This window comes from Haematobia irritans, chromosome 3 (genome assembly GCF_050003625.1).
Source record: "Haematobia irritans isolate KBUSLIRL chromosome 3, ASM5000362v1, whole genome shotgun sequence".
Classification (NCBI taxonomy): Eukaryota; Metazoa; Arthropoda; class Insecta; order Diptera; family Muscidae; genus Haematobia; species Haematobia irritans.
In genome coordinates this window covers 172,510,033-172,537,436 of record NC_134399.1, presented here as the reverse complement: position 1 = coordinate 172,537,436, position 27,404 = coordinate 172,510,033, and the positions used below count along the sequence as shown (strand labels likewise).

Genomic DNA, 27,404 nt, shown 5'->3' with positions numbered 1-27,404 from the left:
AAAAGGTTTTTTTTTAAGAAGGAAACAATTAAGAATTGTTTGTACAAGTATGAATTCAAACATTCTTTACACATTTCTCCAGGATTTGTTTTTTTTTTTTTGAGAAAGTTACAATAATGAATTTATCACATGGTAAGGCTAACTCAAGTTTATGAGTGCAAAAAACAAACATATAGAACATTTTGAAATATAACTAAGGGGAGATGAAAAATTTACAATAAAAAAATTTTAGTTCAAATAAAGCCAACTCTAATTCAATGATGTTGCTTTTTTATTTCGATTTAGATTAAAAACTTGAGGCACAATTTATTTTCTTATTAATTTATTTATTTCTTCCGAATTTATTTCCAAATTAATGGTAAGGAACTTCTATGTTATAGTAGTGTCCAATGTAAAAAATGTTTGGCACAACTTATTGAAAAGTCCCAAAATGCTGAAATACTTAGAAATTTAATCAGCTTTACTGAGGGATTTTACCGCCTGTGAATCACATTTCGATTCTGGATTATTTTTCATGTTATGAAAAATACATGTATTTACTATAACCTTTTTTTAGTGTATGTATACAGTTATATGTGTATTAAGTGTATAACTTCTTTGTAGCGAAGTTATTCGGTCATGCATGATAAACATTTTTCTAAACAATTTTAAATGAATAAAATTTGTTTTTCTCGACATTGATTATATTGGAATGTTGTTGTATTATCAAAACTTTTATACGTAAAACACATTTGCTAATTTCGAAATATATTATTTGTATTAACTACCTATGTTTCTGACATTAAGAACAAACACATCAAAGGAAATATTAGGTCTGTTCGCGTATTTTTCCACTAAAAAAATACCCAGTAACACTAGCAAGAGAGTAAGAGTGTGTTTTACTCTCTTTGCTTAAAATTGGTGAAAAGTACATGAATGGTATCCAGTAACTATTTGCACATTCAAAATTTCAGCTGCTAAAACATTAAAAACAAATACTGTTTATTTAACTTCCAATCGTAGTTGTCGAACATGTACATTGTACTGGTACTTTGTTTGTTATCAATAACCAGCTGGCAATGTATGCTATGGTTTGCAAGATTTTACTGGGGAAAAATCTCTTGCAAAAACTTGCAATTTCTCTATCTCATAACTGTCAAATGTAGTGTCTCTCAGGCTCTCTTTTGCTGGCTTTTTGGTGTAAACGAACGATTTCCAGTAAAAATTTGTGATAATTATCAAAAATTATCGGATTCTCGAACGGAGCTATTATAGTACAAGAAATGGATAAGGACATTTAAAATAAATTCATTCATTGGTTCGTTAAATTTTTACTCGTATCGTATCGTATCGGAAAATACGAAGTCTTTACAGTACATACACACAGTACATACACTGATTCAATCTCGAAATTAATTGAACCAATTAATTTTTTAATTGAAATTTTTCAATCACGAAACTGGTAGTATCAATCACAGTTTTAAGTGGACATTAAAAAATACTTGATTAAAAAATTAATTGAATTCATTAGAATTTTTTTATTGATGTTGATTGCAAAACTTAATTAATTTTTTGAATTAAAAACGTTACTATTTTTAATTACTTTCTTAACTGATTTACTGTTTTAGCTTGAAATAAATTTTTAGTTAAAAATTAAAAAAAAAAATACTCTTTAATTGACATAGTCTTCTGATTAAAAAAGTTAATTGAATCAATTAATTTTGCAATTAAAAATTTTAAAGTTTTTTATTAACCTAATGTTTCTATCTTGATTAAAAAGTTAATTGTATCAATTAATTTATTAACCGAAAAAAATTTTCAACTTCAATCAACTTTTTAACTGGAAATATTTCTGTGATATTTTTTTCTGTGTAGAATAATATACAAAAATACAATACGCTAATGCCTGAAATAAAAATATTATTGAGTTTGCCATCTAAGTCAATTAAATGTTTAATTGAATCAATACAAAAAAAAAAACAAAGCAAGTCTAAAGTCGGTTGGGGCCGACTATATTATACCATGCACCACTCTAAGATCCACATTTTCGATTGCATATCAAATCCGTCCAATGTGTATTAGAGGTATAGGAAAATTTGAGTAATTTTTACACGTTTCCGACTTAGCAGTGGCGATATTTTGGGCATTTTTGCCCAAATCGGAAAAAGATTTATATGGGAGCCATATCTAAATCTGACGCGATTTCTACCAAATTTGACATGCATAATTATTATGTCATTTCTACTCCCTGTGCAGAATTCCACGTAAATCGGATTATGAGGGAAAATCGGGAGAAAGATATATATGGGAGCTATATCTAAATCTGAACCAATTTCAACCAAAATTGGCATGCATATTCAGAACCTCAATTCTACTCCCTGTGGAAAATTTCATGTAAATGTGAGTATCAAGAGCTTTCATTTGATACCAAAAGATTTAGAGCAGGTTTTGCACAATGAACATAGTTAAACTTTATTTCAAGTTGGACAAACTAACTTTTGAAATATAGCAGCAAAACTAACATTTCTGGGATGCTTTCGATAATAAAAACAACTTGTATTTATAGAACTCTTCAAGATCTTTCGTTTAATACCGAAATATATTCCGGAAAGTGCTAAATTTTATTAAATATTTTATCTCCCCTTATTGTAATTAACCCATTAGGTGCGCATGCAAAAACTACCTGGTTTGTGTCTCGGATAGTTCAATTTAAAATTTATCTTCACGCACATTTTTTACTCTTTGTACAAAATTTCAACTAGATTGGGCTAAAACTCTGGCTTCGGGGGCCATATAAGTGCATATCGGGCGAAAGTTACCGGTTGGCTGATAAGTCCCCGGTCTAACAAAGAAAAACACATATTTTGTCAAAATTCGTTTTTATTATTCAACATAGTTCCCTTCAAGAGCGATACAACGATTATAACGACCTTGCAATTTTTTGATACCATTTTGTTAGTACTCCTGCGGTTTTGCCTCAAAATAGGCCTCAGTTTCGGCGATCACCTCTTCATTGCAGCCAAATTTTTTCCCTGCGAGCATCCTTTTGAGGTCCGAGAACAAGAAAAAGTCGCTGGGGGCCAGATCTGGAGAATACGGTGGGTGGGGAAGCAATTCGAAACCCAATTCATGGATTTTTGCCATCGTTCTCAATGACTTGTGGCACGATGCGTTGTCTTGGTGGAACAACACTTTTTTCTTCTTCATATGGGGCCGTTTTGCCGCGATTTCGACCTTCAAACGCTCCAATAACGCCATATAATAGTCACTATTGATGGTTTTTCCCTTCTCAGGATAATCGATAAAAAATATTCCATGCGCATCCCAAAGAGGCCATTACTTTGACAGCGGACTTTTGAGTCTTTCCACGCTTCGGAGACGGTTCACCGGTCGCTGTCCACTCAGCCGACTGTCGATTGGACTCAGGAGTGTAGTGATGGAGCCATGTTTCATCCATTGTCACATATCGACGGAAAAACTCGGGTGTGTTACGAGTTAACAGCTGCAAACACCGCTCAGAATCATCAACACATTGTTGCTTTTGGTCAAATGTGAGCTCGCGCGGCACCCATTTTGCACAGAGCTTCCGCATATCCAAATATTGATGAATGATATGAGCAACACGTTCCTTTGATATCTTTAAGGCCTCTGCTATCTCGATCAACTTCATTTTACGGTCATTCAAAATCATTTTGTGGATTTTTTTGATGTTTTCGTCGGTAACCACCAATTCACCTCTTTCGGGCATCCACTGCGTTCACCGTCCTCCGTGCTCATTTCACCACGCTTGAATTTTGCATACCAATCAATTATTGTTGATTCCTCTGGGGCAGAATCCGGAAACTCATTATCAAGCCAAGTTTTTGCTTCCACCGTATTTTTTCCCTTCAGAAAACAGTATTTTATCAAAACACGAAATTCCTTTTTTCCATTTTTTTCACAATAACAAATGTTGCTTCACAAAAGACGCTCTATCTCACAAACTAATTGACTTACAAACGTCAAAGTTTGACACGAATCATTTGAAGGTTGTTACTATATAAAAATAATATGCATTTAATACTAGCGACACCATCTATGTGTCAGACCGGGGACTTATAAGCCAACCTGTTATATATGGGAGCTATATCTAAATCTGAACCGATTTCTTCCAATACCAATAGGGTTCTATTCTGACCCAAAACACATAATTGTGCCAAATTTGAAGTCTATTGGACTTAAATTGTAACCTAGACTCTGATCACAAAAATGTGTTGACAAGACAGCTAGATCAAGTCAGGGGCTGTCCCTGAGCATTACTACCACAGACACTATGTGTCTATCTCGTCTCATTTTGGGTGTTGCAAACATATCCACTAAATTATAATACCCTGTTCCATACACGGACGAAAAATGCTGTTTTTCATATGTTTGGGTGTAAAAAGTATATGTTTGTAAATCAAATTTTTTAACGCAATATTTTTAAGTGCAAGCATACAATGGTCATAAACTAACATAACATATTTGGGACATATATGTTAGAACATAATATGTTTGGGACATAACATTTTTGTAAATATAATATGATTTGATGCAAACATATCTTAATTTAGAAATAGCCTATAAATATATATGTGTTAAGAAAGAGAGACCTAGAGAGTATACTGCAAGTAAAAGAATGGAAGTCTAGCAATTAGCGCCTTAAAAATATATCCACACAAATAAAATTGCATTAAAATATTTTTCTACTAGTGTATGCCCTAAAGTGAAACATAATATGTTTGAAAAATACAAACAATATTTTAGCATAAAGGGCCCAAAATTGAGTTATCTCTCCCAGCCAGATCTATACTAAAGGCTGTGGAAAGGTTCATTCGCCCGAACCGAAACATGTACAGTCCAGGCGTGTATAGATTTGTATCTGGCGTTTTCTTTTCAATGGCTCTATTAACCATGTTCCTTAATCTATATCTGTCCATAAAGCTCGAATAATAATTGTATAATTAGATATAATGCATTTGGACGTCAATTGCCTGTTTCGGTATCAGGCTAACATGTAATATACAAACAATATTTTGTTTGGATCAATCCTGAAAATATGTATGCTTGAAGCAGAAGGTTTTTGGGGTATATATTACAGAAGCGATTTTTTTTTGAGGGTGTAGTATGGCCCAGGTTATAATTAATTGAAAGTGCCAACAAAAACAATTAATTTTTAATCAATTATTTTATTAATTTTTTAACCATGAATGCAGATGAATATTTTTAATAGCATTAATAAGCATTAGGTCAACATACTACATACTTAAAAAATCTAATTATTTATCTACTGTTAAATCTCTTCATTGCATTTTTTTTATATTAATTTACATACATATTAACTCAAATTTGTGGTGGTGTAAATATTTGACTGTGTTCTTCAATTTTTAAAATATTTCTGTTGGTATTTGTTTTTGTCTTGCCCGATTATTTGATTTGATTTTATTTTTAATTTTATTATGTTAGTGGAACAATAAACCAAATGTCAATAACATTTGGATTATTGTTTACCTCCTCCTCCATATATTTAAGTACACTCGTATATCTGTATTTGAAATCAACTTAACGGGAGGATGATTGCGACATATTTGTTTCCCGCTTCTGACTTGTTTGTTTTTTTTTTTAGTAATTTGGTCAGAGATATAGTATTTTGGTCACGTTTTTAACAAAAAACATGTGAACAATCGAAACATTTGCATATAATTTGTAATTTATTTCATTAAACTGAATACAACTCGTTACATCCACAAAAGGGTGACGATGAAGGTGTTATATTACAAGGTTATTATCAAGTTAAATACGGGAAAGTTTACAGTTCGGTTAGTGATACATTTTGTTTTTCCCCAAGATAACTCTAAGGGGACTTTTTTGGTAATCCATCATCACATAGCATTCGGATTATACAAAATTTCACATATTAAACTGTGTGCCGAAAAAAAAAATTAACATGTTCACTGTCAATATCGTCATTATATAATTAATTGTGCTTATTAATTATATAGAAATTTTGCCAAAAAAAGGCAAATCATTAATTTAATAGATTTTGTTTTAGACGATGTTGTTTTATTTATTTTCGTTCAATAAATTGAAATCAATCAAAAAATTATTCCATGACAAACAAAAATTCAAGACAATTTTTGAAGTGATCCCATCAAATGTATTTCCATGGAACAGATAGTCATTCTCGTGTCTATTTATTGTATTAATATAATAAGCTTTTCCTAATAAGATTTCGGCTATTGAATAATGTTTATTAGTTATAATTATATACTCTCCTATATCTGAGACAATAGAACAAAAATTCAATAAAGACACTGTGCAACAAATTTTAAAGAATTTTTTCACCAAGGATAGCTTATCATGGCCATAGCGGATAATATGTAGACCATTGTTAGTGGACAAATTCAACGGTCGGAACGGCGTCGAAAATACTATGGGGTGACCCAGACAAGAAAAAGACTGGAGAAATACTCAAGAACAGAGAATGAAGCCGACCCATTTTTGTCGGCGGCGGCTTGACGGCTGAGCCGATATAAATTTGTTCACTCGGCGGCGGACAATTATCCATTATAAAATCAATTTGAAGTTAATCGAATGGTAATGAGATTAGTTGTACAACCTATCTTACAAACAAATTTACTTTTCGTTCAAATTTTCTGAGCCAAATTTTTGCTAAATTATTATAGCAGATTAAATATGATTGGTTGTGTTCAAAATTTTGGAAAAAATACGACAATTTAATAAAAACTTTTCTGATTTAAATCGATATTTTTAATTACTTGGCGGCTAAATTTGAGTCGAGATGAGTCGACATATTCGGCGGCGGCGTCGACTGGCAAAAAATGGTCGGCGGCGACTGAAATCGGCGACGCGACTCGGCGGCTTCATTCTCTGCTCAAGAACAGTAGAACGACAGTCGGGAGGGCCTTTGGAATAATGACCGGGCACGTAGAATTGAAAGCACATCTGCGCCGAGTTGGAGAAATAGAGGATGGTGCATATAGGCATGTTTTGAGGATGATTAGATCTTGGAACACTACTTTTGCCATTGCCCTACTTTTACTAGGCAAAGAGTAAACCACCGTGGTGCAATGGTTAGCATGCCCGCCTTTCAAACAAAAGGTCGGAGGTTCGATTCATGCTTCGACCTAACACCAAAAAGTTTTTCAGCGGTGGATCTGAGTGTTTCAAAGTTTCTCTAAATGGTTTCACTGCAATGTGAACGCAGTTCGGACTCGGCTATAACAAGGAGGAATCGGCAGCACTCAGTGATAAAAGAGAAGTTCACTAATCACAATGTACTGAATAGTCTAAATGAGCCTGATATATCAGACTGACACCTAACCTAACCTAAACCATATCGGTGAAGAAGTGATTCTGGACCTGGCTTAGCTGGGAAACAGAACCTGGAAACAAATTTGGAAATTCGTTAGAGATATAAAGCTCTTGGGATAAAAGAAGGATACGATGGTATAAAGAAAAATTTAGATCGATCAACAAGATCAGAAAATGTGGATAATTTCAGAAAATTTTAACTAAACTGTATTACAAACGCAAATGTCACGCCGATTTCACGAAAATGAGTAAATATTTTTCGACCAATTAAACAAAAATATTAGGCATAATTAATTTTTTTCACTTGTTAAAGAAAATTTCGTTAAAATGCGAATTTTGCTTAGCGTAAAAGACGCATATAAAAAGTTTTTTCTTTGTTCAAAAGTCGACAACTTTTCATTGAAGTCGTTTTATCCGTTTACAGTTAAATGCTTTGACTTCAAAATGGGTATCTTAACATGAAAGAAAATTCCGTTTGTCTATGGTAAACATAATAATTCTGAAAAATTCTTTAACACTAATGAAATCGTCTTTAAATTTGTTGAGTTTTTGTATCTTCACTACAAAGCAAAACACGTTTAAAAAGAGGAGATATTTTCATACACTTTATTTTAAAGACGTTTTTTACTTGAAACCTAGCATAATTTCTATTTGAAATCGAGTCTGAATTCGGAAATTTCAGTTGTCGGTAACACTTTAATAGCACATGAAGAAACAAATTGAAAAAAAAAACACAAAAAAATTAAAATTTGTTTCCTAGAAAGAAGTACGCAAAACTCAAATTTAAACGAGAATTGCCTCTTAAATTTATCCTTATTTCAAATCTCCGCTTCTTTGGCTTCATTAGTGTAAAGACAAAATTTTTTGGAACCGGACATGCTTGTTTTTCAGTGCATATAAGTATTGGCACAGCACTTCTTTATAGCCTAAACCACATAGTATCTGCAAAAAATGTGCCCACCAGAAATATTGATTTTAGGCCCCATAAAATATATACCGATCGACTCAGAAGCACCTCCTGAGACGGCTTAGTTCTTGGTGTCCATCCGTTCGCAGTGACCGGAATGGTCATTATTATTAACCGATTTTGAAGAAATTTGGTACAATGTTGATGGAAGAATGGAAGAATATATGTTAGGTACAGATAATAAAAAAAAATTAGTCCGATCAATGTCAAGACGGCTTGATGGTGTTATCAAATAAAAAGGAAAGCCTACTACACAGACAAAAATATCACCAAAATATTCCCAATTAAAAAGTTGATTGAAGTTGAAAAATTTTCAATTAAAAAATTAATTGATACTATTAATCTTTTAATCAAACTAGAAACATTAAATCAATGATTGAAATTTTTAAAATTAAAAAAAAATAAAAAATTTAATCAAACTCGGAAGAATAAGACATTTAAAAAATTATGGATATATTTTTTAAATTCTTAATTAAATTTTTTTGAAACTATAATTTTTTGAATCAAACTAAAAATGATTTAAAATATTTATAGAAAGTGATTGAAATATAGTATAGCGATTACAAATAGTTTCGTTTTTAATTAAAAAATTAATTGAATTTTGCAATCAACATCATTTAATTGAATCAATTAAAAAATTAATTTAAATTTGCTAATGAAATCAATTAATTTTTTAATCAAGTATTTTTTTGATGCTCAATTTAAACTATGATTGATACTATCATTTTAGTGATTGAAGACTCTTCAATTAAAAAATTAATTGGATCAATTAATTTTGTGATTGAATCAGAATTTTTTTTTTTTGTGTAAGTACTAAATATATCAAAAACTTAATTTAGAACTAATAAACATTTTTGATCATCAAAAACTTTGCCTTTTTTTAAATTCTCGTTAAAAAACTTTAAGAACAAACAAATTCCTAAAATAAAAAATGAATTAGATGCTTAATGTAGTTACAACACAGAATAAATTTTCAACAAAATATTTTCAATGAAAGTTTTGATTGAATTTTCAAAATTGACTTCGGTGATTAATACTATCATTTCTGTGATTGAAGATTTCTGTGATTGATAATTAAAAATGGATCAATTAATTTCGTGAATTCAAAAATTATTTTTATACCCTCCACCATAGGATAGGGGTATATTAACTTTGTCATGACGTTTGTAACACATCGAAATATTGCTCTAAGACCCCATACCGTATATATATTCTGGGTCGTGGTGAAATTCTGAGTCGATCTGAGCATGTCCGTCCGTCTGTTGAAATCACGCTAACTTCCGAACGAAATTGGATGGTATTGCAAATGGGCCATATCGGTCCAAATTTGGCTTGCGATTGCTCTAAGAGAAGCAAATTTCATCCGATCCGGCTGAAATTTGGTACATGGTATTAGTATATGGTATCTAACAACCTTGCAAAAATTGGTCCACATCGGTCCGTAATTATATATAGCCTCCATATAAACCGATCCCCCGATTTGGCTTGCGGAGCCTCTAAGAGAAGAAAATTTCATCCGATTCGGCTGAAATTTGGTACATGGTGTTAGTATATGGTCTCTAACAAGCATGCAAAAATTGGTCCACATCGGTCCGTAATTATATATAGCCTCCATATAAACCGATCCCCCGATTTGGCTTGCGGAGCATCTAAGGGAAGAAAATTTCATCCGATTCGGCTGAATTTTGGTATATGGTGTTAGTATATGGTCTCTAACAACCATACAAAAATTGGTCCACATCGGTCCATAATTATATATAGCCCCCATATAAACCGATCACCAGATTTGGCCTCCGGAGCCTCTTGCAAGACCAAAATTCATCTGATTCAGTTGAAATTTGGTACATGGTGTTAATATATGGCCTCAATCACCCATGCAAAAATGGTCGAAATAGGTCAATGATTATATATAGGCCCCACATAAACCGATCCCCCGATTTAACCTCCGGAGCCTCTTGGAAGAGCAAAATTCATCCGATTCGGTTGAAATTTGGTACGTGATGTTAGTATATGGTATCCACCAACCATGCAGGAATTGGTTCATATCAGTCCATAATTATATATAGCCCCCATATAAACCGATCCCCAGATTTGACCTCCGGTGCCTTTTGGAGAAGCAAAATTCATCCGATCTCGTTGAAATTTGGTACGTGGTGGTAGTATATGATATTTAACAACCATGCCATAAGGGGTCATATCAGTCCATAATCATATATAGCCCCCATATAAACCGATCCCCAATCACACAAAAATTGGTCCATATCAAGTTCATAATTGTATATAGGCGCCATATAAGCGACCCCCATATTTCAATTCTGGCTCTCTACCACGATAAATCGATCCCCCAATCACTCAAAAATTGGTCCATATCAAGTTCATAATTCTATATAGCCCCCATATAAGCGACCATATTTCATATTTCATTTCTGTCTCTCTACGTACGGTGCAAAAGTCCATGTCGATTCGTAATTATTTGTAGACTTACCTATACATAACTTTTTTTCTAATATATACCACGTATGAACTAACTCACAATTTAGAAAACGATGTTAAGAAGTTTTAAGATACCACCACCCAAGTAATTCGATTGTGGATAACAGTCTTTCGTAGAAGTTTCTACGCAATCCATGGTGGAGGGTACATAAGATTCGGCCTGGCCGAACGGCCGTATATACTTGTTTTGTTTAAATCCGAATTAAAATATTTTTTAATTTAAAATAGCTTCCCAAACCTTTTACCAATGTTTGCCACTGTAAGTCTTAGCCTAATTTGAATATAATTTATCTTAAATATAAATTTAATACATCACTTAATTTAAAGACGATTTCTTCAAATCAAAAATGTTTTTCTTTATTTTAAGAAAAAATTTCCTTAGTTCAAAGACATACGATATTTAACTGAGGAAAGAAAATTTCCAAAATTCGTGTCCTAAATTTAATGAAAAAAAGTGTTGAAGCATAGATTGTAAACTTCCTTTCTTTTAATTAAAATGTCATTATTTTAAAAAAATTTGTCTTTAACCTTTTCACTGCCGAAATAAACCTAATGTTAAAAACTAGCATGTAGAAAAAAATTTTAATTTTTAGGACCTACCTAAATGACCTTACGAAAATAAGCCTATTATATCTATCGAAGTGTGAGAAAAATTCCAAAATAAATCCAAAAAAATATCGGATACAGTTCTTGTATGAATGTCCATTTACTAGAGACATACAGTAGAAAAATAGTCTCAAAATTTCGTATTTTTCGTTTATTGTTAAAGAAGTTTGTAAAAATGTATTTTAGTGCTCACCAATATAGAAACTATTTATATCTTAGTTGGATTAAAGCTTCTACTTTAAAACAACATCAAGAAACAAATCGACAATAAGTGGGGAAATAGACTATGTTGTTGTTTTCGAATGTCCTCCTAAGTGGACATCGGTAGTCAAAGGGTTAATATTGTGTAAATTCCGTGTCCTAAAATTTGAGTTGTTTATATATCTTTCATATTAGGTCAATAGTTTTTTCTATCCTTCAATGCAATATCAAGTCACAAATATCTCTAATTATAATCAGATATAATTTTATGGTTACAATCACTTGAAGAGTATTTGGGGGAGCAATACAAATTTTGATTTGTTATATTCTCACAGCCTATAAATGAATTCTGGAAAATCAAAATCTAATTGCCAAGTATGGGAAGCACATCAAAACATTTCCTAGATTAAAATAAATATATTGTACTGATAAGAAAACAACCTTCACCTTAGCTTACTCTAACGTCGATCTTCACACATTGTGAATGGACTAAAACTATAGTTTGCTATAGTTGCTCTTCCCACAATTCCCAGGCGCCGCAAGTAAATCTAATTGGAAATAAACACAGTTTTTTTTTTTTGATTTGTAAAAACAAATGAAGATATCGTATCTTAGATAATTTTCTCAATTATCGTCAACATAAGGGTGGTTGTAATTAATTATTACTTTTTATTGGAGGCAATTGCACATCATCCAGACCATTCTAAAAAAAAATTCAAGAAATTTTGATTTATTGACACTGGAAATGAGTATACGAGCGTAATTCTACAATCTTATCTAATAAAAAATAAACATCGTTTGTTTTTTGTTTTTTCTATCACAGACAAGAATCTTTATTTGTTCGTAGTAAAGAATGAAGAGAGCAATTTTTATTTTATTAGAATACATAGAGCAATTGTTTTTTCTTCAAAATGAATGAAACAACTCAACTATTATCTGCGACTGTTAAAGGTGTCAGGTAAGATTGGACATTTAACTTGATTTATTTATGGATAGTCAGGTGTATTGAAGAAAACTGGGTTTTGGTTACAGATTAGGTGGAAGGTGGAAGATGTTATAGAGAGAAGAGAATGTAAACTATTGTAAATATTTAAGTTATTTCATTTAGAAATGCAAAATTTAATGATTGAATAACAAAGTGCGGTACGATAAGTACTGTGTTAGAAAAATATATTTTTCATATGTTTCACAAACAAAATTTGTGTTCGGGCACAATTTTTTGAATACAATATATTTAAGTGCAAAAATGTAATGTTCCCAAACTAGCATTAAATGTTTGGGACACATATGTTAATATGTTAGAATATATTATGTTTGGCACATGAATGTTTCATAAAAATAATATGTGTGAATGTAAACATATCTATAAATTTACAAATTTCGAGTAAACATTTAATGTTGTGATACTTTATTCAGAGAGAGAGAGAGAGAGAGAGAGAGAGTAAAGAGAAAGAAATTGAAATGGAAACCGGGAGGGTTGACGAAAGATATCAACATAACACAGCGAGAGAATCAAGAAAGAGAGAAATATCTGTTAAACTACTTGTATGTTGTTTCGGAAAACTGTTTTATGTGCCCACTTGTTTTGGGCTATGAGCTTGGCATGGTAATAAGGCTTCGGCAAAAATTTGATATGCTTAAGTGTAAATATTATTTAATTTAATTTATATTAAAATGAGTATTCGGAGTAAAGAGGATAGACATTCGGAACCAAGAGAATAGACATTTGAAAAAAAAAAACAGCATGTGTTTTGCCTTGAGTGCAGCATTTTAACAGGTTGGCTGATAAGTCCCCGGTCTAACAAAGAAAAACTCATTTTTTTGTCAAAATTCGTTTTTATTATTCAACATAGTTCCCTTCAAGAGCGATACAACGATTATAACGACCTTCCAATTTTTTGATACCATTTTGGTAGTACTCCTTCGGTTTTGCCTCAAAATAGGCCTCAGTTTCGGCGATCACCTCTTCATTGCAGCCAAATTTTTGGTCAAATGTGAGCTCGCGCGGCACCCATTTTGCACAGAGCTTCCGCATATCCAAATATTGATGAATGATATGACCAACACGTTCCTTTGATATCTTTAAGGCCTCTGCTATCTCGATCAACTTCATTTTACGGTCATTCAAAATCATTTTCGTCAGTAACCACTTCTTTCGGGCGTCCACTGCGTTCACCGTCCTCCGTGCTCATTTCACCACGCTTGAATGTTGCATACCAATCAATTATTGTTGATTACCCTGGGGCAGAGTCCGGAAACTCATTATCAAGCCAAGTTTTTTCTTCCGCTGTATTTTTTCCCTTCAGAAAACAGTATTTTATCAAAACACGAAATTCCTTTTTTTAAATTTTTTTTCACAATAACAAAAGTTGCTTCACAAAAGACGCTCTATCTCACAAACTAATTGACTTACAGACGTCAAATGTTGACACGAATCATTTGAAGGTTGCTACTATATAAAAACAATATGCATTTAATACCAGCAACGCCATCTATGTGTCAGACCGGGGACTTATCAGCCAACCTGTTATGTACATATGTGTGGACATGGGTTTTGTTTAACATTTTGACATTATGAGCACAACTTTTTTCATCGAAAGGAAATCGGAACGTACGACGAGTAAGTCAAAATATTCAGACAAAGACAAAAGTTTAGTTCTTTTTTATTAATAAGTCGTCCAAGATGAGTTGACGGATACTTTCAAAAAAAAAAAACGGGCGTTAAGTTCGAGTTTTGCCGCTAAAAGTATTTTTCATTTTAGCGGCAAAACTCGAATCTCTAAAAGGTAAAGATGAAATTAAGTACAAAATTATGCGTTATTAAATTTTCATATTTATTTGTATATCTAAATACGATAAGTTTTAAATGCATTTAAAATGGTATTAAATGCAAAAAATAGTTCACGCCCAAATAAATTTATGTGTATATTGTAAAATTATGTATGTTTATACTCGACTTCAGTTTCTTCTTTTGTTAGAGTTTTTGAATTTCTTCGGAAATTTTAAACTTTTATACCAAAGACATTTTTTTAACATATTCACAAAATTTTTATTTTTGTTATAAAAAATAATAATTTATACAAAAGCTCTGTCCATTTCGTTTATATTAAGCACTGTTTCTTACTGTAAATCTTTAATAGCCCACATTTCGAAGTTTCATTGTAAAAATTTAATATAGTAATATATAAATATAAAAGTGTAAATTAAAAAAAAAATTGTGTTCGGTCGAAGCAGGGATTGAACCCACGAACCTTTGCATGCAAGGCAGACATGCTAACCATTGCTCCACGTGGCCAACAAATGTATGTTTCTGTTAAATAATGATTTGTTTGCATCGGCTCGTGGGCGCCGTAAACTATGCTATATAAATATAACTTATAACGATAATTGTCTATTGATGACAATAACAGCTACGTAGCGATCTTATGAGCGAACTAGTTACGGATCTTTGGATGCGGGATAATGTTGGGGAAGGGGTAAAGGGGAGGGAAAGTAGGCCTCGTAGATGGCATGAGACTATTGTGTCCAGTAGTGGAGTGATTGGTATGAAGGAGGTCACTCAGGGCCTCATGAATGTATTGCTGGATGGTGGTGTGGATTTGAGGGTGGTGAAGGCTGCGATGGCTTGCACGGGCAAGTTGGAGGAGATGCTGATGGAGCTGCTGGTAGAGAATGAGGGCCTGAAGGGGCAGCTGAATGTATACTGGTTGGTAGGTGGGGTTGCTAGTGCGGCTGTGCAAGGGCGCCCTGTGGCAGGCACGGATGATGTTTTTGGCCGTTCGGCTCCGGTGCCTGAGAGGAGGCCAGTGGAGACATGGGCGATGATGGAGAATGGGAAGGATGAGACGACCTCGGAGAACGTGGTGAAGAAGGTGGTTGAGGAGGTTGGTCCGACCCTTGGTGTGAGTGTGCACGACGTTAGGCCGACGAAGGATGGTGGCGCTGTGATTCGGACACCGTTGGTGGCAGAGAGGGAGAAGATAGCGAGCAATAGGAAACTCGCTGAGTTGGGTTTGGGGTGGCGGTGAAGGACAAGCGGGCGCCGAAGGTAGTAGTGCGTGGTGTTCATCCGAATATTACACCGGATGAGTTCGTGTACCACTTAGTAGATTCACATTTTCGATACCATATCAAATCCGTCAAATATGCTGGGAGCTATATACAAAGGTTTATTTTCCCATATACATACATTTAAATCTGAACCGATTTGGACAAAATACTTTAGACTTCTGTGAAAATCTCTGGACTTCAAATTTAAACCGGCTAATGACGTGGCCGGAGCACAATTTTAGTAAAAAACAAGTATATACAGCACTAAGCTCGGCCGGGCCGAATCTTAAATACCCACCACCATGAACCAAATATTAGGGTTTCCTTTAAAAATTCAGGAGGGCTTGAGGGCTTGAGGACACTTCCCGAAGATAAATTTAAAGATTTCACCTATGAGGACTATATCAGATTCTGGATTTATAAGAACCATTTTTGTTTGAGTTTTAGAGGAAGCATTAACATCTCTTGTAAGTGTGCAAGAAAATTATAAAATAACCTCTTGATTTGAAATCTTAAATCTGTAGAAGTAAAATCTGGAAAATTTACATTGAGTTTCAAGCAATTTCCATGATCAGTGCGCCTTCTACACCCTCAAGAAGTGAAGTCGGTCTATATGGAGGCATTACCAAATGGACCGATAAAAACTTAATCCGATACACGTTTTTGTGAGCCTAAAATACCAGAATTTTTACAATTTCAGGCAAATCAGATAAAAACTACGGTTTCTAGAAACCTAAGGAGTTAAATCGGGAGATCGTTCTTATGGGGGCTATACTAAAATATGGACCGATACTCACCGTTTTCGGCACAACTCTTTATGACCCAAAAATACCTCTACATTTCCAATTTCAGGCAAATAGGATAAAAACTTCGGATTCTAGAAGCCCAAGAAGTAAAATCGGGAAATCGGTCTATATGGGGGCTATACCAAAATATGGACCGATACTCACCATTTTCGGCACACATCTTTATGGTCCTAAAATACCTCTAGATTTCCAATTTCAGACAAATTGGATAAAAAACTACGGTTTCTATAAGCCCAAGACCCCAAATCGGGAGGTCGTATTATATGGGGACCATACCAAAACATGGACCGATACTCACAATTTTTGGCACACGTATTTGTGGTCCTACAATAACTCTAGATTTCCAATTTCAGGTAAATTGAATAAAAACTGCGGTTTCTACAAGCCCAAGAAGTAAAATCGGGAGATCGGTCTATATGGGGGCTATACCAAAATATGGACCGATACTCATAATTTTTGGCACACGTATTTGTGGTCCTACAATACCTCTAGATTTTCAAATTCAGGTAAATTGAATAAAAACTGCGATTTCTATAAGCCCAAGAAGTAAAATCGGTAGATCGGTCTATATGAGGGCTATACCAAAACATGGACCGATACTCACCATAAACACTCATAAAATACCTCTAGATTTCAAATTTCAGGCAAATTGGATAAAAACTACGATTTCTATAAGCCCAAGACCCCAAATAGATATGTCGGTTTATATGGGGACTATATCAAAACCTGGACCGATATAGCCCATCTTCGAACTTGACCTGCCTGCAGACAAAAGACGAGCTTGTGCAAAATTTCAGCACGATTGCTTCATTATTGAAGACTGTAGCGTGATTACAACAGACAGACAGACGGACATCGTTATATCGTCTTAGAATTTCTCCCTGATCAAGTATATATATATACTTTATATAGTCGGAAAGCGATATTTCGATGTGTTGTGGTGGGTATAAAAATTGGGAAACATTTTTAACCTGAAACAATTTTTAGGAAACTTCGCAAAAGTGTATTTATGATTTATCGGGCGATATATATGTATTATATATTTAAATCTGAACCGATTTCAACGAAATTCGGCATGCGAAGCTACAATGTTAATTTTACTACCTGTGCAAAATTTCACGTAAATCGGATTATACATTCGACCTATGTGGCCTGATATGGCCACATATATATATGGGAGCTATATCTATATCTGAACCAAATTCAACCAAGATTGGCATGTATATCGAGAACTTTAATTCTACTTCCTATGCAAAGTTTCAAGTAAATCAGAGTAAAGGCCGGTACTATGTTCATTCTTGCGAAAAAAAATTTATAGAAACCATTATTTCGCACATAGAAAGCGGTGTTTATTTAGGTAACAGGGAGCGATATTGAATTAAGTTGGTGGTTGCTGCTTGCTATTACAAAATTAACATTTTATTTTTCCTTGCTACTCCTTTGATCCTTTGTATATTTTCGGAACAAAAATATCATCCGTTATAAACCCACACAAATAGTTTTAATAAATAAATTATTTCTTAATTCACATTGCAAATGGCGCCATGCTATAGACGTCAGTGGAAAAAATTTCGCTAGTTTTTCGCATTTTTTGGTTTTGTATGGAGTTTCAACGCGAAAACCGAACAGAGTACCGGCCTTAAAACTTTTGGCCTCTGTGGTTATATGAGTGTAAATCGAGCAAATGATATATATGGAAGCTACATATAACTAAATCTGAACCGATTCAATTAAAATTGACTAATTTTCATGAACTAAAATAAAATTATATACGCTATAAAAAATTGTTGTCTTTTTTTCCGGGGGAATAGTGAAGTCCCTCTCACTCACCAAACTTCAAAAAATTAAATACCAAAGATGAGAAGAAGGCCCTTATTTACGACAATAGTTTTTTCAGCGTGAAATTGTCATTCCCTTTAAATGTTTACAAATATTAGATTAATGTTAAATAAAAATCTAGTTTTAAAATCTTTAATGCAAGAACTACAAAATCAATGGCTTAAAACTGTTAGAAATTAATCTCAACTAACAATATTTCTGCCTTTTTTTCTTATATACCAAAAAAATGTCGATAACATTGATTTATGTAGTTTGAAATATTGACATATATTCCACATACAGCTCTCCATATCTGTCTGTCATCTCAAACGGCCATTGAACTTTAAGAATTTACATTAGAGCCGTATAATATGCGAGAAGAAAGATTAACATATTTATTAATTCCCCATATAATTTGAAAATTTTCCATGTATTGGACAAACGTACATTTACTGTCGTATATTCATTTTCTTCTGCTGAACTTCTGCTTCAGGTATTTATGATGTCGAATATTTTGTTACGGATAACGCTCGCCACGCATAATCTTATCATTGTCATACGTATATATAATTTGCCATAACAAAATTAAAATCGCAAATCGAAAGTAAATTATTTTTAGTAGAATTAAAATGTGGGTTAATATAATAAGAAAAGGTTAGAACTAAATTTAGCACTTGAAAAATTAACATACTGGCCAAGTGACGAATCAACAGACATATGACATATAATATTTTATAAATTCTCCTAAATTAATAAAGAGAGGAAAAGAGAGGAATTGTAAAATTTTGTAAATTTTTTATCCGAAAAAACAACAAACATTTTAATCGCAATAAACCAAAGGAATGAAGAAATAAATTTTCTACTTTTTTTATACATTTTTGAAATTTGTTATGGCATTATAAAAATGATAATGTAATCTATACTTCGGGACAAAAAAGGTTAAAAAATTTCTTTAATATAAGAACATTTTAATTAAAAGAATATTTATTTGATATATTTCATAGCTTGGATACGAGAAACGTACTTTTGTATAAGACCCTAACTACTTTTTGTTTATTGTGCCATGAAAAAAATATATAATATAAAAAAGTACAGCCCCAATTAGGGAGAAGGGAGCTGTATTTCAAATAGAAGCCGACTTATTTTTTCATTAAATTTTTGGACACCAGCGGCGGCGACTTCACGACTTAGCAAATATAATTTTGTTCGTCGTCAGATAATTATCCGTCATTTTAACAATAATTAACAAAAATCTTGCACCACAGAAATGAATAAAATTCATATTTGATTGACAGATTACTTGTACAATTAATCTCGTTAAGGTTCGAATACTTTCAATCAGAGAATGAAGCCGACCCATTTTTGCCGGCGCCGGCTGACACAAAATTTTTGCTCCGGCAACTTGACTGCTAAGCCGATATAAATTTTTGCAATTCGGCAGCGGACAATTATCCATTATAAAACCAATTTAACGTTATACGAATGATAATGAGATTAGTTGTACAACCAATCTTACAATGAAATTTACATTTCATTTAAATGTTTTTAGCTAATTTTTTGCACAATTATTATAGAAGCTTCATATTGATTGATTGTGGGTAGTAGGTTCAAAATTTTGTTAAAAAAATACAACAATTATTAATACATTTTTCGGACTCAAATTAGTATTTTTGACTTGTTCGACTTGTCAAAGTCGGCGCAGCGACTCGTCGGTTTCATTCTCTGCTTTCAATGATAGATTGGAGCCGAATAGAATTTTTATGAGAAGTTCGGTTCGTTTAAAATCGTCGGCTTGTCGATGATCCGTAGTTGATGAGAAATATGCTTCGTTGATGATGGTCGGTTTTTCGACGACCGGTAATGATAGTTCATTGATTGTAGGCTGTTGCAATCGTAGATGATTGGCCGTTGCTTGATAGTTCGGTACGTTTGCAAGTGGGAAGTTCTGTATTCGTCGAATTATAGCTGATCGGGAACTTAGGTCAGGCATAGAGGCAACCAATTGGGATACCACAAGTGGTGAATTTCTCTCTTATCAATGAGTACTGCTCGATTCTATGTTGACCTCTTTGACAAGGGAACTCCTTATAGCCGAACTCCGAACGAGGTTTCACATTACTGTGAAACCACATAGAGAAGCTCAGAAATGTCACCAGCATTACTCAGAGGGGATAAGCCACCACAGAAAATCTGTTTGGTGTTCGGTCGAAACTGGGGTTAAACCCACGGCCCTGTGTATGCATGGCGGGCATGCTAACCATTGCACCACACTAGCTCTCAGGGACGTTAACTTATTTATTCCTCGATTTGTGGTCGGGAATTGCTGATGGGATCTTCGGTTCTCAGACGGTTTCTAGTGTTGCTACAGTTGTTGTAGAAACGGTGTGGTATCAGCTTCGGTATCGGCAGTGGTGTGATAGTCGTCCAGGGTCGGTAATCCGTTACGCTCGGTTTTAGTATTACTCACAATTAGCACACAAACTACTCTACTAGCTATTTTTCAAGCGAACTAAAGGCCCGAAGGTCTCTGTTGTGGAACAATAAGACCGAAGGTCTTTGAGGGAAACAGAAGGACCGAAGGTCTCTGTGGGGTACAGTAGGTCCGAAATTCTCATTGGTTGAATAGTAGGACCGAAGGTATCTGTGGTGGAAGGTCTCAGAAGCGTAACAGTAGGTCCGAAGGTCTCTGTGATGGAACAGTAGGACCGAAGGTATCTGTGGTGGAACAGTTGGTTCGAAAGTCTCAGTTGCGGAACAGTAGGCCCGAAGGTCTCTTTGATGAAATAGTAGGACCGAAGGTCTCATTGGTGGAACAGTAGGACCGAAGGTCTCATTGGTGGAACAGTAGGCCCAAAAGGTCTCAGTGGTGGAACAGTAGGACTTAAGGCCTTAGTGGTGGAACAGTAGGACCGAAGGTATCTGTAGCGGAACAGTTGGTTCGAAGGTCTCTGTAGCGGAACAGTAGGCCCGAAGGTCTCTTTGATGGAACAGTAGGACCGAAGATCTCATTGGTGGAACAGTAGGCCCGAAGGCCTTAGTGGTAGAACCGTAGGCCGTAGTGGTGGAACAGTAGGACCGAAGGTCTCAGTGGCGGGACAGTAGTTTCGAAGGTCACAGTGGTGGAACAGTTGGTCCGAAGGTCTCTGTGGGGAAAAGTAGGCCCGAATGTGTCTGTGATGTAACAGTAGTAACGAAGGTCTCAGTGGCGGAACAGTAGACCGGAAGGACTATGTGGTGGAACAGTAGGACCGAAATTCTCATTGGTGGAACAGTTGGTTCGAAGGTCTCAGTAGCGGAACAGTAGGCCCGAACGTCTCTTTGATGGAACAGTAGGACCGAAGATCTCATTGGTGGATCAGTAGGACCGAATGTCTCATTGGTGGAACAGCAGGCCCGAAGGTTTCAGTGGTGGAACAGTAGGCCCGAAGGCCTTAGTGGTAGAACAGTAGGACCGAAGATCTCAGTGGCGGAACAGTAGTTTCGAGGGTCTCAGTGGCGGAACAATTGGTCCGAAGGTTTATGCGGGGGTTTCTGTGTAGGCCCGAGTGTGTCTGTGATGGAACAGTAGTAACGAAGGTCTCAGTGGCGGAACAGTAGACCGGAAGGACTATGTGGTGGAACAGTAGGTCCGAAGGTCTCTGTGGGAAACAGTAGACCGGACGGTCTCTGTGGGGAACAGGAGACAGGACGGTCTCTGTGGTGGAACAATATGTCCGAAGGTCTCTGTGGGAACATGTTTCTTTGGGGAAAAGTAGGCCCGAATGTGTCTGTGATGGAACAGTAGTAACGAAGGTCTCAGTGGCGGAACAGTAGTCCGGAAGGACTATGTGGTGGAACAGTAGGCCCGAAGATCTCTGGAGTGCAACAGTAGGCCCGAAAGTCTCTGTAGTACTATTTATTCCGTATCTGGTAAAAAATTTCTCAGACTAAACCAAAAATATAACCATACGACGATCAGAACGACGTGCTAAAGCCGCCCATAGAAAGTGTAACATCTATCTGTATACGGTAAGATTTTGTAATTTTCCGATGTCTCAGTCAGTCGGCTGGCGGTTCTGTCGTAAAGCCGCCGGTGGTAAAATTTGAGATTCAGCACCGCCGACAAAAATAGACCCCTTTATTCTCAGGATTCATTCATACCTGCTGGGTAGGGAATGAAGCCGCCGAGTCGCGCCGCTGATTATTTTTGGACAGTGGATTCATATCGACTAAAATGTAGTCGCCTATTAATGAAAATATCTCTAATAAAATATGAATATTTTCTGGTGTATGCTTTGTAAAACTAAACTAATTTAGCTGAACTAATTGAATACTCGTATAACGTTTCTATGGCAATGTAAAAACAATTTTGCACCGCAGAGGTGAATAAAATCATATTTTAATTGGGATACTTTTAATTAGATTTTTTAATGGAGTCGAATGGACAAATTTGTATCGGCAGGACGCCACAACTACCGGTGGAAACACAATATAGGGCTCATATTCGTAAATAAAACTATAAATAATGGTGTAGTGGTGATCCGGGATTTTTGTTACGAATTCGTATTTTTTATTATAATTTTATTCACAATAAATGTTTCTTATTTATTTTCAGAATTGTTATCAATAAAAAAGTTGTAATATGGGCTTCGATCGCTGCCCTCGTTATATTGGCCTTAACCCTAGGATTGGTATTTGGTCTGAAAGGAGACAAAGGACCAGCTATTACAGGAGCTGTTGTATCCAATGGTAGAGGATGTGCCGAAATTGGAGGGTAAGTATAAATCGATGGAAAACTTAGGAACAATTAGAAAACAAATATATTCCATAATTCCAACAACGATTTGAAATAAAAACTACCCGAAAAATCGGGGACCAAAGAAAGCATTTATCAAAAATATGTGGTAATTCGTTGCTGATGAATCTCGTCTAGAGTTGAAATTAGCATAAAATCACATGGCATTTTTTCGTCTTTTTCCTTATGATTACAGAAAAATGTTAACGGATGGTGGTACGGCCGTAGATGCAGCCATTGCCACACTACTTTGTGAAGGTGTTATCTTAACTCATAGTATGGGTATTGGAGGTGGTTTTGTGGCCACAATTTATACGAAAAGCAATCGTAAAATTGAAACTCTAATTGCCCGTGAATCGGCCCCTGCTGCTGCCTTCAGAGACATGTTTGTGAATGAGACGTCGGTTACGGGTAAGTAGCACAGGACGGATAGTGTTTTTTTATTATTTTATGGTAGAAATTTTTGCAAACAAATAACATCGTTTTCGCTCTATAAAAAATGTTAAGTGTTGGGGTTTGATAATCAAGCGCTCCTACCATATATCACTAAAGCTATTAATTAATTTATAATTTTAAAGAGTACTTCAAGTGAAATATTTTTTTTCGAATAAATATACAAACATAGTATATAGTTTCGGGCAGATCGAAGAACTTTTACCCTCAACCAGAGATTTCAATAGCTTGACATTGGTATCGAAATCGTTCAATAATTCTGATGGGAATGCCAACAATTTGATCTGACAGGGCCATTACTCCCTAGTCATTATCCTACAACTAATTCCATATCCAATCACTAAATATTTGGTTAATTACCTGGTAGCCTCGATACTAACTGTAACTTTAAAAAAATGGGGCTAAAAACGCGCCACGTTTTAAAATTTTTTAAAAATGTTAAAATGAGAATGTTTGAACTAAATAAATAAAGGGTATCTCGGAACAACTAAAAAATTATTTCCAGTTTTCTTATATGATAAATGTATATGATAAAATTTTTGTCACAGGTGCCAAGGCCGGAGCTGTTCCTGGTGAAATTCTTGGTTATTGGGAAATGCATCAACGTTACGGCCGTTTGCCATGGGCTGTTCTCTTTGAGCCAACTATTAAATTATGCCGTGAAGGTCATTGGGTATCCAAATATTTGGCTTCAGCTTTGCGTTCCAAAGAAACCGAAATACGAAATGAACCATCAATGTCAGAAATATTTGTCAAAGAAGATGGTAGCCTCTATCAAGAAGGAGATTATATGAAACGTTTGGCATTGGGCGATACATTAGAGAGGATAGCCAAAAATGGTGTTGCTGAAATGTATGATGGAGGTGAAACTGGTAAAATGTTTGCCGAGGATATACAATCAATGGGAGGAATAATCACCGAGGATGATTTAAAGAATTACAAGTAAGTTGAATTAAACAAAAATCACTTGATTCATGGTATAGTAAATCATAATTCCGTTTTTTCCTAAGGGTTAAATGGGAGGATACCCATCATGTGGTGGCTAATGTTACTGGAGGCTATAAACTCTATACTACACCTTTGCCCTCAAGTGGTGCTCTTTTGGCTTTCATTTTGAATGTAATGAGCGATTTGTATACCACAGACCGTCCCATATACTGGCAACGGGTCATGGAAACTTATAAACACGCCTATGGTCGTCGTTCGAATTTGGGTGATATGGAAAATGATCCAGAGATGTTTGATATTATCAAGGAAACCTTTGACAAGTTGACCAGCGATGACTTTGCCAAAGAAATTCGTGGATTAATCTATGACAACAAAACCTTTGAAGATACCTCGTACTATGGAGCTAACTTTACAGTAGAAGAAGATCATGGTACAGCCAATATGGCTGTTTTGGCTGCTAATGGCGATGCTATTACAGTAACAAGCACTGTTAATAATTATTTCGGTTCAAAAGTGCGTTCAAGACGTACAGGTATTATTCTCAATGACGAAATGGATGATTTCTCTACACCTGGATTGGTGAACTCATTTGGTGTGCCTGCATCACCAGCTAACTATATTAGACCGGGTAAACGTCCTATGTCTTCGATGTGTCCGGCTATTATTCTTGATGCAGATGGTAATGTAAGAATGTTGGTAGGAGCTGCCGGAGGTACTAAAATTACTACATCTGTGGCCCAGGTGAGATTTTTTGGAAATTTTCTTTTTTTTTTTCTTTTTATTTCTATTTACCTTTTAATTACAGACTATTATTAAATATTTAATATTTAACGAAGGCCTAGAGGAGTCAGTTAATGATGGCCGTTTACATCATCAATTGGTACCCATGAGAGTTGATGCCGAATCTGAAGTTCCTACCGATATTCGTGACTATTTGGAGCAATCGGGTCATGTCCTCAATGTATCTCCCGAAGGTAGTGGTTTTGCTGCTTTGACAGCCATTGGTGTGCGAACGGGAGTACCTGAACCCCTCTATGATCGCCGAAGGGTTGGCAGTAGCATGACCATATTTGCAGCTAATAAAATGCAACATTAAACCTCACTTTGACGCATACAAAATGTAATTGGTATTAAATTTATTTAGTTTTTTCAATTTATGACTGTATACATATGTATACGTAGTATGTGATTTTGTTACATGTATAAAAGTTAATTAAATAGAATATTGATGTATTTATTATGTATGTAAGTTATTGATAATGTCTTCAGAAAGTGATTTTTATACTATGTGCAACAACGATTCAGGGATACAAATTATTATATAAGAATTTGTCAATAGTTTTGTGTACACTAATACATATATTTTTAAATGTATGTATTTTTTTATAAATAAAACGCTATGTAAATAATAGTAACAAATTTTCTACAAAATATTTTTTTTTTTTTTATTTTTCAATACAATCAGTAAAATATATAGTCTGACTTTGTTGAATTTGCGAATTCCTTCTCCTATTAAAGTTGGTTATTTAGTTCGAATTTATCCACCAACATCGAAAATAGGACTATAAAAGCAGAGTAAAATTATAACTTTTTTGGCAAATTTCATAATAACTTAATAGGAAATTATTGAAGAAAAGTAACCGTGAAAAATGGCTATTTTAGTGCGATAATACGAACTTTATACACAATTGCGCACAACATACTTCTGTTTGACGAGAATAAATAAATTCTACTTTATAAATGCATATTTCAGTGTAACAACATGTTTTTGTGTATTCAGTAGATTTAGTGAAAATATTAGTAGAAACTGCAGAAAAAATCTGCTAAAACAGCAAAAAGTCTGATGAAAAAGGGAGCCATTGTTTGCTGAAATAGACAATGTTTGTTATTTTTAAACTTGATTACATCTGTTTCAGTTCGACCCAAATAAATAAACTATCGAAAACAAACACGGTCATCGAATAAATTTGATTTGCCTATTTTATCCCAACCACTTAAGCTTTAAATCTAAAGCTTTGTAGGAGTGTTATCTTTCAAAGGAATTCTAAATACGAAGAGGATTTGAGTCACTAAGTAGACACTAAGTGGTTGGACAAATAAGGAAACAAAAGTCTTGCAATTTTCGGTTACAATTTCCGAAACATAGAGGATTTCCTTACTATTTCATTATAGATCCTTTTACTTGCTCTATAATCTGAATTATTTTAAAATTAATAAACTATTTTTGGTTCTTGAACATCTTTTTTGTAACATTTAAAAACTCAAAGCTTTTAATAAATAATTTGATGTTTTTTTTTTAATTCAATTTTCTTCATTGTAAAATAATAGTTAAGGTTGAGTTACATACCTTGCGTTAATGCGTCCGTTGATTGAAGAGTTGATTTTTCTCTTTGAAAGCAACAGTTTTGTTAGAGTGCTTCAAACTGAAAAATATCAACCCTTCCATCAACGCACGGATTAACGCATGCTATGTACCTCAACCTTTACAATATTCATTTATATAAATCAGGCGAATTAATTTTAAAGAGCCTAAGTATTAAGCTTTTTCTTCTTAAATAATAAAATCTGAATTTATGAAAGGTGTTTGGATTAATTGGTGATTTGAATGGAGGAAAAAGTTTAACAAATACCTTTATGAAATTTTTTTATACAAACAGCTCATCTAAAATGATTAAATTCGGAAAAGGAATATTTGGTGTTGAAATTGGAAGTCATTATATTAATTTTGTCAGCCACTAAGTCGATATTAGCATCGTGGTGAAGTATCTCAGTTGAAAATAATCTGGGACAGTTGTAAATTAATTTAAGTATTTTGGTCTGTACAAATTGCAAATTAATTTAATTATTAAATATCAGCCTTCGACTGATATTCCTATTTTGCATAAGAACACAAAAGTCGTAAAATAAGTTTTCCACTACAAAGTCAATCTTTGGGAATAATAAAACTCGACAGTTT

General features: G+C 34.4%; 1 protein-coding gene across 2 annotated transcripts in view; it reads left to right on the top strand.

Annotated features, from left to right (window-relative positions):
• Positions 1–25,879, top strand: part of Ggt-1 (gamma-glutamyl transpeptidase) — a 33,305-nt gene extending 7,426 nt beyond the window's left edge. Inside the window, exons 1-6 of one of the 2 annotated variants that reach the window (XM_075299174.1) lie at positions 12,496–12,557; positions 22,868–23,026; positions 23,244–23,458; positions 24,049–24,442; positions 24,511–25,189; positions 25,254–25,879. In XM_075299174.1, coding sequence (XP_075155289.1) covers positions 12,511–12,557; positions 22,868–23,026; positions 23,244–23,458; positions 24,049–24,442; positions 24,511–25,189; positions 25,254–25,544 — 1,785 coding nt within the window. In that variant the 5' untranslated portion in view covers positions 12,496–12,510 and the 3' untranslated portion in view covers positions 25,545–25,879. Of the gene's footprint in view, positions 1–12,495; positions 12,558–22,867; positions 23,027–23,243; positions 23,459–24,048; positions 24,443–24,510; positions 25,190–25,253 lie in introns of those variants that run through there. The other variant, XM_075299175.1, reaches the window with a different exon arrangement.
• Positions 25,880–27,404: the final 1,525 nt, after the last annotated feature.